The following is a 12,076-nucleotide window of genomic DNA, read 5'->3' as shown; positions in this document are numbered from 1 at the left end:
AAAGCCCGTCACCACATTCTGGCACCTGTTCGGGGAGGCTGGCACGGGAATTGAACCCACGCTGCATTACAAGCCAGCTGTTTAACCCATTGTGCTAAACCAGCCCCTATTATAATGCCAGGAAAAGTAATAGCCAATTTCTACATGGCAAGCTCGCATGAAGAAAGAATGAATTGGTCACATGTTTGAAGTGTTGGTTGAGGAATAACTATTGGCCCAGTGTTACTGGGAAAACTCCTCTGTTCTTTAAATAGTGCCATGAATCTTTTTCATCAACCTCAATGAGACGGCAAAGCCTTGGTTCGTCATCAGAAAGTTGGCAGTGCCAACAGTCCCTCTGTGCTACATTGAAACGTCAGTCTAAATTACCTGTTCCAAGTCCTGAGTGGGACTTGAAGCCACAATCATTTGACTCAGAGGTGAGAGAGCTACTACTAACATCTTAAGTTGGTGGTGGAGAAGTTATTAGGTTGAAAACTCAGCTCAAGTTTGAATAAGATATCAAAATTGTGAAGATGTTGCCAAAATCAGAAGTTAAAAAGGAGAAAGTTGACAGACTACAAAATTAAAAATAAAGAGGCTGGTTGCATGCAAAGTTGATAAGTCACAAATATATGAGAGGATACTGAAGGAAAGGTGAAAATTGAGGATAGGGGGCGGTGGATGATGGGAGAATTGCAAATTTGACACCTGTTCAAAAGGGGTGCATGAATAAGTCTAGAAACTAATAACCAGTCAGCTTAATGTTGGTGGTGAAAAATCTTTTGGTATAAATAATAATTTGAAACAAAATTAGTCAAATAAGCCATTAATCAAGTGTGAATGAGTTAAAAAACCTTCTGCACAGATTTGTTTTGGACAAATCATGTTTCCCTAATTTTTCAACCTCGTTCATCAATGAGGTAACAGAAAGAGGAATGTGGTTGATCGAGTTGTCAGCCCACTTAAAGCCCATGGAACAGGGACAGCAGTCCTCATCATCCTATAAACCTCCACTAAGTCGCCTCCCCTTAACCTCTGCTTCAAAGAGAAAAGCCCTAGCTCCCTCAACCCTTCCTCTTAAGACCTATCCTGCAAACCAGGCAGAATCCTGGTAAATCTCCTCTGCACCCCTCCAATGCCCCCACATCCCTCCTACAATGAGGCGACCAGAACTACACGCAGTACTCCAAATGCATTCCCACCAGTTTAAGAAGGCGTACGGCCTGCTTGACTTCATGAGTGGGGCATTGAGTACAGGAGTTGGGAAATCATGTTGCAGGTGTATAAAGCCTTGCTTAGGCCGCATTTGGAGTATGGCGTGCAGCGCTGGTCGCCACACAATCAGAAGGACGCGGAAGCCCTGGAGAGAGTGCAGAGGAGGTTCACCAGGATGATGCCTGGCCTCGAGGGTGTCAGCTGTGAGAAGTTGAATGCACAAGGGTTGTTTTCACTGGGAAGACGGAGGCTGAGGGGAGACCTATGAAATGACGAGGAGCATGGATGGGTTGGATAGTCCGAGGCTCTTCCCAAGGGCGTGTGTCAACTACAAGGGGGCACAGGTTCAAGGGGCAAAGGTTAAGGGAGATGCGTGGGGGTTAGGTTTTTCACACAGAGGGTGGTGGGAGCCTGGAACGTGCTGCCAGAGGATGTGGTGGAAGTAGGCCCAGGCTTGGAGGGCCGAAGGTCCTGTTCCTGTGCTGTCCAAAAAGGGGGGGGGGGGGCAATGTTCTCCTTCCAGCAGAGGATACGGGGGGGGGGGGGGGAGGAGGCTGTGGTTGGATCGATGACGCTCAGTTTCGTGGACGAGGTTCGCGATGGGAGTCCATGAAAGGGGGGGACATTATTTGTACTCTGGCGAGACGGGGAGGGTGCTGAGTGAGGTTGCTTGGGGGGGGCGGGGGGGGGGGGGGGGGGTTGTTGCTCCTTCACGTACAAGTTCAGCCGTGACGGCGCCTTTGGGAGGTCGATTTGTCAGGTCCGCCAGATGTCTTCCATTGGCTTTATTGGGCGCGGGTTAAAACACCTGGGTCAGTGTGTTCGACTGCCGCGGTCATGTTTTCTAGGAATCCTGATTTGAACGGCAGCCAAGGTTTTGGCGAGCCAGGGGTGCAATTAAGACCCCGCAAGTAAGCTTTGGGCTAATGGGGGTCGGTTTGGGATTAAGGGGGAGTCCTTGTGGAGTCAATTAGGCCTCAGCTTGATAAGATGGTGTCTGGGGCTAACGCGATCGGTATTTCACAGTTCAGTGGCATTCTCGGTCAAGGCGTAACCAAAGGTCGAGCCGTTTTCTCTCTCTCTGGACTTCGGTTAAAAGATATGTCTGCCGACAAAAGAGCAGTGTGATTGGAAAGGGGGGGGAGACAGGCCAGCTAAAACAGCTCCCGAAGAGGTACAGCCAATGTTTCTGCTTGGTTCTGACAGGAGTCAGACCTTATCCCTAAAACCGTGTCAAAAGATCTCGCTTTCTCAAAGAAGACCTTTGAGAAGGTTCCCCATGGTAGGCTTATTCAGAAAGTGGGGCAATTTGGCTGTCTGGATACACAATTGGCTGGCCGAAAGAAGACAGCGAGTGGTAGTGGATGGAACATATTCCGCCTGGAGGTCGGTGACCAGTGGTGTCCCGCAGGGACCTGTTCTGGGACCTCTGCTCTTTGTGGTTTTTATAAATGACTTGGATGAGGGAGTGGAAGGGTGGGTTAGTAAGTTTGCCGATGACACAAAGGTTGGGGGAGTTGTAGATAGTGTTGAGGGCTGTTGCAGGCTACAACAGGACATTGACAGGATACAGAGCTGGGCTGAGAAGTGGCAGATGCAGTTCAACCTAGATAAATGTGAAGTGATTCATTTTGGAAGGTGCAACTTGAATGCTGAATAAAGGGTTAAATGCAGGATTCTTGGCAGTGCGGAGGAACAGAGGGATCTTGGGGTCCACCTACATCGATCCCCGAAAGTTGCCACCCAGGTTGATAGGGTTAAGAAGGCGTATGGTGTATTGGCTTTCATTAACAGGGGGGATTCAGTTTAAGAGCCGCCAGGTTTTATCAAACCCTGGTTAGACCACACTTGGAATATTGTGTCCAGTTCTGGTCCCTCATTATAGGAAGGATGTGGATGCTTTGGAGAAGGTACAGAGGAGATTTACCAGGATGCTGCCTGGACTGGAGGGCATGTCTTATGAAGAAAGGTTGAGGGAGCTCGGGCTTTTCTCACTGGAGCGAAGAAGGAAGAGAGGTGACTTGATAGAGGGGTACAAGGTGATGAGAGGCCTGGATAGCGTGAAGGAACCCTTAAGGAGCAGTGACCACAATTGGAGAACTTACTCCTGCAGTTTGAGAGGGAGAAGCTGCAATCAGATGTAACGGTATTACAATTAAATAAGGGTAATTACAAAGACATGAGGGAGGAGCTGGCCAGAGTTGATTGGAAAAGAAGCCTAGCAGGGAAGACAGTGGAACAGCAATGGTAGGAATTTTTGGGGGTTATTCGGGAGGCACAACAGAAGTTCATCCCAAGGAGGAGGAAACATGCTAAGGGGAGGACGAGGCATCCATGACTGACGAGGGAATTCAAGCACAGCATAAAAGCAAAAGAAAAAGCATACAAAGTGACAAGGATTAGTGGGAAGCCAGAGGAGAACAAAAAAAAAAAAGCAATAAGGGGGGAAGAGTATGAAATACAAGTGCAAGCTAGCTAGTAATATAAAGGAAGATAGGAAGAGTTTTTTTTTCAATATCTTAAAGGTAAGAGAGGCAAAAATAGGTTTTGTACCATTGCAAAATGTGGCTAGAGAAGTAATAATAGGAAATAAAGAAATGGCAGAGGAACTGAATAGTTACTTTGCATCAGTCTTCACGGTGGAAGACACCAGTGGGATGCCAGAGCTCTAGGAGAATCAGGGGGCAGTGCAGTGAACATCACATAAGGAGAAGGTTCAGGGGAAACTGAAAGGTCTGAAGGTGGATAAATCACCTGGACCGGATGGACTGCACTCCAGGATCTAAAAGAGATAGCTGAGGAGACTGTGGAGGCATTGGTGATCTTTCAGGGATCACTGGAGGCAGGAAGGGCCCCAGAGGACTGAAAAGTGGCTAACGTAACACCGGTGTTTAAGGAGGGAGGGAGGCAGAAGACAGGAAATTATAGGCCGGTTAACCTGACTTTGATCATTGGTAAGATTTCAGAGTTCATTATTAAAGACGAGATTGCGGAGCACTTGGAAGTGCATAATAGGACTGAGCCAGCACGGTTTCGTCAAGTGGAGGTCATGTCTGACAAATCTGTTGAGTTCTTTGAGGAACTAACCAGGATGTTAGACAAAGGCAAACTAGTGGATGTGATTTATTTAGATTTCCAGAAGGCCTTTGATAAGGTGCCACCTAGGAGACTGTTACGTAAGTTAAGAGCCCATGGTGTTAAGGGCAAGATCCTGACATGGATAGGGGATTGGCTGACTGGCAGAAAGTGGGGATAAAGGGGTCTTTTTCAGGATCGCAGCCGGCGACTAGTGGTGTGCCTCAGGGGTTTGTGCCGGGACCACAACTTTTCACAATGCATTAATGATCTGGAAGGAACTGAAGGCACTGCTGCTAAGCTTGCAGATGTTACAAAGCTCTGTAGAGGGACAGGTAGTATTGAGGAAGCAGGTGGGCTGCAGAAGGACTTGGATAGGCTAGGAGAGTGGGCAAAGAAGTGGCAGATGGAATACAATGTGGAAAAGTGTGAGGTTATGCACTTTGGAAGGAGAAATGGAGGCATAGACTATTTTCTAAATGGGAAGATGCTTAGGAAATCAGAAGCACCAAGGGACTTGGGAGTCCTTGTTCACGATTCTCTTCAGGTTAACGTGCAGGTTCAGTCAGCGGTTAGGAAGGCAAATGCAATGTTAGCATTCATGTGGAGAGAGCTACAATACAAGCCCACGGATGTACTTCTGAGGCTGTATATGGCTCTGGTCAAAGCCCATTTGGAATATTGTGAGAAGTTTTAGGCCCCATATCCAAGGAAGGATGTGCTGGCCGTGGAGAGAGAGATTCACAAGAATAATCTCTGGAATGAAGAGCTTGTCTTATGAGGAATGGTTGAGGACTCTGGGTCTGTACTCATTGGGAGTTTATAAGTATGAGGGGGGATCTTATTGAAACTTACAGGATACTGCGAGGCCTGGGATATAGTGGACATTGAGAGGATGTTTCCACTTGTAGGAAAAACTAGAAGCAGAGGACACAATCTCAGATTAAAGGGACGATCCTTTAAAACAGAGATGACGAGAAATGTCTTCAGCCAGAGGGTGGTGAATCTGTGGAACTCTGCCACAGAAGGCTGCGGAGGCCAAATTACTGAGTTTCTTTAAGACAGAGATAGATTTGTTCTTGATAAATAAGGGGACCAGGGGAGAAGGCTGGACAATAGGGATGTGAAAAATATCAGCCATGATTGAATGGTGAAGCAGACTCGATGGGCCGAGTGGCCCTATTCTGCTTCTATGTCTTATGGTCTAATGATAAAACGTAGAAATATAATAAACTAAGAGGAACATAGTGATAAACTTCAAGAGGGCAGACCAGGGGTTTTCAAACTCAGGATCACGGATCGTGGGTGGGTCACGGCGCTCGGCATTCCCGTTGCAGGAGGAATGACCCACTGCCACGCACGGCCTTTAAAAATGCCAGCCGGGACAGACTTTTGAGATTGCCTACCATCCTACATTCATGCTGGATCGAGCAGTGCGCAGGCCCTTAGCCCAGAGGGGTGGACCACCTCCTCCTGATATCAGCACACTGTCCAGAGCCAGTTTCTTTTCAAAGAACGAGTCCTTCCACCGAAAACAGGCCACCCGCCCCCTGCACTGACATCACATTTCTGGGCGCGAGCGATTGCTCAATTTCGCAGCTGCCAGCCGTGCCGGTTAGAATTCCTGGGCCTTTGGGGAACAACCCATGAATAAGATGAAAACAGGAAAACAAGCAGCAGCATAAAGATGATTCAGAATTCAAAGTTCATGTGTGTTATGCTCAGGGAAGCACTGGCAAATGAAAGTTTAAAACCCTCAAAACGTCAGATATTTGAAGACTAAACATTCAGAGTTTGAGGACAAACCTTTTTTTCAACGGATGCAGTGAGACCTTAAATCATCATCAGAAGTCATCATCAGAAATGTAGCATTGAATAACAAAGCAAATGACACCATGAGTACCAAGCTGGCTCATCTGTCACATTAAAGGTAAGTGAAAATGGTGGGTCGCAAAGGTCCGCCGGTGTGGGTCCCGAAGGATGCCCGGTTAGCAAAAATGGATCCTGGGCAAAAAAGTTTGAAAAATACTGGCATAGACAGCCTGGTGAAATTGGTGGTCACATGACAGGTAAAATTTAATTGAGAAGTGCGAACTGATAAATTTATGAGGAAGAATGTGGGAAAGCAATATAAAGGATATAAATTCTAAAGGGGATGCAGGAGCAGAGGGGGTATTTGTGAATAAATCATTGCAACTGACAGAACAGGTTGAGAAAATGTAAAGCATAGAAATCCCAAGTGTTATTAAGCATAGAGTGCAAAAGCAAGAAGTTATGGTGAACCTTTATGAAACATTGCTTCAGACAATACTGGAGTCGTGTCCATTTCTGGGCACCATACTTTAGGAAGGATGTGAAGGAATTGGAACGGTCATGGGAATGAGGGACTATAAGGATAATTTAGATAATCTGGAATTATTCACTTTAGAAGAGCAGGTTGAGAGAAGATTTGATGGAGATTTTAATAGGTAGGGTTAAACTGGTTCACACCGGAAGGTCAAGAATCCGATGACAGATTTAAAGTGATTGGCAAAAGAACAAGGGATTGCACAAGGGAAAAGCTTTTCTTTTAAAGTAGCGAGCAGTTAGGGTTTAGAATGCACTGTCTGAGAGTGTGGGGAGGAGAGAGATTAGAGATTCAATCCTGGCATTCAAAACAGGAATTGTATAATTATCTCAAGAAAAAGGATTTGCATGGTTACGGGGAAAAGGCAGGGGATTATGACTGACTGAGCTGCCAACATGGAGGCTATGGGTCGAAAGACCACTTGTGTTGTAATCATTTTATGATTTAAGACACAACTGAATTGGTGTAACAATACAAAGCGTTTCCCTTTCACACATGGGGATTGAAAGAATTGAAATTTGTAGTGCAAGGAAAATTAGGACTGCTTTTTTTTGACAACAGAGCCAAGCTTTTGCTGCTGAGAGAAAGATGAAACTGAAGAGCTGCCCGATTACAAACCTACTGGAGAATAATGTGGGAAAATAAGATGTCTCCGGATCTACTACCGTTAAGTGCTTAGATCCACTGATATATGTTTGGGAGACAATACATTTCAGAGTAACTCATGATGTTTGTCTGGCGTATTATAAAATCAATACGTATTAATACACTCCCAGTAGTCTGTTTCCTTCCCTGCTCAAAGTTGATGCAAAGGCGAAAGAGGGAATAAAGCAATTTAACCCAGAGCAAAAAAAAATAATAACCTTTGCTAATCCATATATAAATAAAATATACACACATACGACAGCTTCACAAAAAAGTCTACAGCACATTATGGATAAGAGTTCTATCTTCCTCTTTTGCTTAAAAGGTGCAGTGTAAAAATTTAAAATTTTTCCTTTGAATTAAACAACTTTTTTTGCAATTTTGTCAAAAGAAGATGGCCCTCACCAAACATGCTTGCCAAGCCCAAGGTTAAATTACCAAGAGAAAGGCTTATTCCTCCAGCTACACTGCAAAACGTGTGTTTTGATAGTATTAAAAGTAATAATACAGAATCAAAATCTTATATATCAAATTGGCTGGTTTACAATGGCTTAGCTGAAACCAGTCAGCTGGGCTGAACAAAGCAAAACAAAATATTCGGCATTTTAAAAAAATTAACAGAACAAACCAGGAATATCAACTATTTCAGCAGAAACGATACCTTGACTTTTATTTGAGAGCTGGAACTGTGCTTTTTGGCTGCACTGCAGGTCATACCTACTTTTTTGGCACAAGAAAAACACTCCATCACTCCATGCCCCTTGCCAGCTGTACAATTTAATAGAAATGACTAAGGAGAAAGTTTCTAATTAAAGCATTTCGTCTGTTCTAATGCAACAACTCTCATCGTCTACAACACAACATTCCGCAATATTTTAAAACAAGTAATATTTACAAACTGTTGACAGGCTTTTAAATAACTCATTGACAAAAATACTGTAAACTTTTAAGTTACAAAATAGCAAAAAACACAGCGGATGCAACAGTTATAACTGGCAATCATTAAAAAAGACGGGTGAAGTCAATTAAAATTCATCCATAGGACTATTGACTTTTGAATATGATCAGTAGCTAATAAGGCTGTATATTTTTATGGCATACACAAGCAGCTTTTCAAACTAACAAAAGTAATAATCACTGTACAACCAAATCTAGGACTTTCTTCAATTTTAATCCTGCATCAATAATAACTATAATAGGACTCAAGATTGCCATTTTAGGTTTCATACAAGTCAAGGTACAGTGTAAATGAAGCAAAAGTGTCAGAAAAAATATACAACTTAAAAATGAGCTATTAGTGTAACTTCATCACGTCAAAACAGCAGTTCCCCTCAAAATAGAATATTACATCAATTATTCTCACCCTCTTTCAAACTGAGTATAGTAACAGCATCAGTCCTCAGGCCCGAATTAAAGGAATTGCAGTATATATTAGATGTGAGCCGAGACATCAATACTATGAACATAATGACCTCCATTTGATCACCGAATGAAAATCAAAAGTAACTATCAAGCTAGGGTGGTAGTATTGAAGCACATAAAAACGGTAAATCCTACATTCAACAGACCCCAGACGGACGTTCTTATATTCTGTATTGTGACGCATAACACTTGACCTTTAGGAACCATATTTGCTTATGGTTAACGTGAACATCTATCTACCTCTGACTGAAAGCTTATTATGGATTGTGGTTTTTTTAAAAAAGACAGGTCCCAGTGATCAAAATAGTGCAGAGTACAGAGTGAGAAAATATTGCAAAAGTAAACAATCAAGGATGATTTATCAACCTACAAGAGGTGCTATCCAGAAATTAGATGAAGGGTAAATTAGAAATTCAATTAGATTTTCAAGTATGTACTGTGTGGGAATAACAGAAGCAGCTGGTACTCACACTGCGCTTAATTGACCAAAGACAATGGTACCCAAGCTGCATGCTTAACCTCTAATAAGGTATGCATCCACATTTCAACATTTACTGTAAGATATATACGATGGAAATTTTAGGAAGGTCAATAATAGGGAATATATATTCCAGCCATGAAATGTTTTTGCCCGCTATCCATTGTTACCATTTTGGATGTAGATGGATAATCAGTTACAAAGATGTCGTCAGGAAAAATTGTAAAGGGATAAAGTCTATATCCGGACCAGTTGCACAAAAGTCTGCACTGCACAAGAACAGTCTTATACTATCTTATATTAGTATGGAATTCAAACATTTGATTTAAGTTGTCAACATAACTGCTATTTTGCAAGGGTTTCTTTCACTAAATTTCTTTCTCATGAATGGTTCAAACCACTCGTTTATTAACCTCGCAATTGTGGTATAAAAGAAAAAGGGTGCATTGGGCCTATATATATCTTATTTAGAGGCTGAGATTTTACATATTTAAACAGTAATGGGAATACTTGGATTCTACTAGCCTGTAAGTTTTAACTAGCATGGTATCAGTGTCTATCCTATACCCAAACTTCCTCAAGTAACAATATAAAAAGCTGACAAAAACCATACAAAGATGGCATCAAATCAATTAAAGGAGCATTTACGCATTCTGTGCTTGTAAAATTAAAAGAACATTCAGCACAGAAGTTTTTTCCATCTACTTAACTTCAATTTTACAAAACCAGAGAAGAACAACACCTCCAAATGCATCACTTTTATCTTTTATTTTGAAATTGTCTGAGCAAATCGTTCATCGTGAAAAGGTGAGAAACGGTGGTTTAATTGCTGGCTGCGCACACTTCAATCTTTGGTTCTTGGCATCAACGATCGGCAAAAATTCCCAAAGTCAGATAGAGCAGATTTGATTCCGAGCACAGTTCCCTGCAATGGCCCATTATTCTCACTCCGAGCAACAATCTACGCCTTGTAAATAAACATTTAAGCACATGATTGATGCATTACTTGCTGAACCAGGATTGAAGCATAATTTGGGCTTCAAGTTCGGACTTGCTTTTGGGTATGTTAAAGTAAACTTTAAAGTCTCCTGGCCAGCCAGCAAATGCTATAATCAAATTCATAACACATCTATTTATGTTACAATCACATCCTGTTAAATCACCTAACAAAAAAAGGCACTGAACGCAACCATTGAAAGCTACATCCTGTTGTGCTATTGACGTTACTTTCTCTATTTCTGATACCACTCATCCTTATTGCATGCATTAAATAGGTTATCAACAATTTTATTCTGCAGGCCCATACCCATTAAGAACTAGGTTGAGGCTTGCCAATTTCATGTTACAATGCCTCAGCCAGCAGGGAGAAAAGTGTCAACATCTCTGTTGAATTCAGCAGAGATCCCAAAGGAGTGAGGACGATGCAAAAAACCCATTGCCCCAAATGGCTAATTAATCGCTTTCACTTAATATTCAGTTGAGTTTGAAGATGTTTGTTTCAGCTTTTTAGTGGCCAAGTGCATGACATTTTCACTCCTGTTCAGGAATGGCAAGATCAAATTTGCCCCTTTAAAAAAAAAATGTCCAAGATTCTGTCGTAATTTAGATCGTGCCCAATTTTGAACTCTAACTTATTTTGGGCATCCACTGATAAACTAGCAGTGCAGAAAGAACCAGACTAAAATGTCTGGAAAAAGATATTGTTCCATTACCTTGAAATCCCCAAAATCGAGAATTTATGAAAAGTAAGTTCCCCTGCAAATAAATCAATTGAAAATTCAACTTGTTGATGCAGTGTGACTGTGACAACAGATAAGTGTTGTGGGCATTCCACAGATTATGCCATTAATTTGTAGGTTTGCAAGCCATAGCCTGGACTTCTTTCTAACTGTAAAGTCAAACAAAAATGTACAAAGCTACACATGAAATAAGATTCTATTTACAGTTGTCTTGCAAAAATAAACAAATCTTTTACTTTCAATATGTGAAGGAATGCTACAGTGGTCCTCCAACAATTCAAAACGTGGTTAATGGCAGTTAATTATTGCACTGCACATATGTACTTCAACGGAATCAAAGAAACAAACTCTGGCACTCAACAGATAGCGTTCAAAGATTGTGCATCTGATTTTAATTGAACACTTGGTAGCTTAAAAAAGGTAACTGAATGAGAACAGGCACCTGGAAGGCAAGAGCTACGGTGTTTTTCAAACCTGATAATTGTGTGGGAGGTTACCGTTCTATACAGAGAAAATTTACATTTCTAAATACGTAAATTAAAGATCTGCATCGTTAATAAATAGTTCCTTGTGCATGCCAATAAAATATATGCCATCTACAACGTTTAGCACACAAGAATCAATCAGATAATTACATCAGAAAGGCAAGGATTTTTTTTTTTAAAAAAGGAACAGAATCTGGAAAAGACTCTCCGTATTCAGGTAATGAACAAATGCAACAAATTTTTGTTTATTTGTACAAAAACATTTTAAAACTCTAATAAATACTGTGTGGTGGATATCAGCTTTTACAACCAACAAGCAGATAGCCACAGGAGTATTGCTCACATCCTGCGAGCACAAAAAGAGGGAAAAAGTCTAAGAAGTTCATCTTTCCCCTCAAAGGAGGAGAAAATCATTTAATGTGCACTGGTCTGTCATCCGACTTTAGCCGCTTTCGCCTAGGTTGAACGAAGTCATCGTCCGAATCCTCACTAACATGAGCTTCATCTTCGTGGTCGGAATCTGATTCCGCCATAGGTGTGAAGGTTCTGTCCGAATAAACCACCCGTAGTTTTGCTTCAAAGTAGCTTTCTAGAGCCTTGCCAGCCTGGGCCACCTCGGAATCTACCTAAAAGTGAAAGTAATACGAATGTATTTAATCTTGCTATTAACATACCAGTAACCCCAATT

At 42.1% G+C, this 12,076-nt stretch overlaps 1 protein-coding gene across 2 annotated transcripts in view; it reads right to left on the bottom strand.

Annotated features, from left to right (window-relative positions):
- Positions 1–7,907: 7,907 nt before the first annotated feature.
- The window catches only part of trim33 (tripartite motif containing 33), a 242,703-nt gene continuing 238,534 nt past the window's right edge, over positions 7,908–12,076 (bottom strand). For both annotated transcript variants that reach the window (XM_038820775.1, XM_038820776.1), the window contains one exon: positions 7,908–12,014. In XM_038820775.1, the coding sequence (XP_038676703.1) occupies positions 11,799–12,014 (216 nt within the window). In that variant the 3' untranslated portion in view covers positions 7,908–11,798. The remainder of the gene's footprint in view (positions 12,015–12,076) is intronic.

This window comes from Scyliorhinus canicula, chromosome 15, assembly GCF_902713615.1.
Source record: "Scyliorhinus canicula chromosome 15, sScyCan1.1, whole genome shotgun sequence".
NCBI classification, from domain to species: Eukaryota; Metazoa; Chordata; class Chondrichthyes; order Carcharhiniformes; family Scyliorhinidae; genus Scyliorhinus; species Scyliorhinus canicula.
This window is presented reverse-complemented; position numbering and strand designations above follow the sequence as displayed.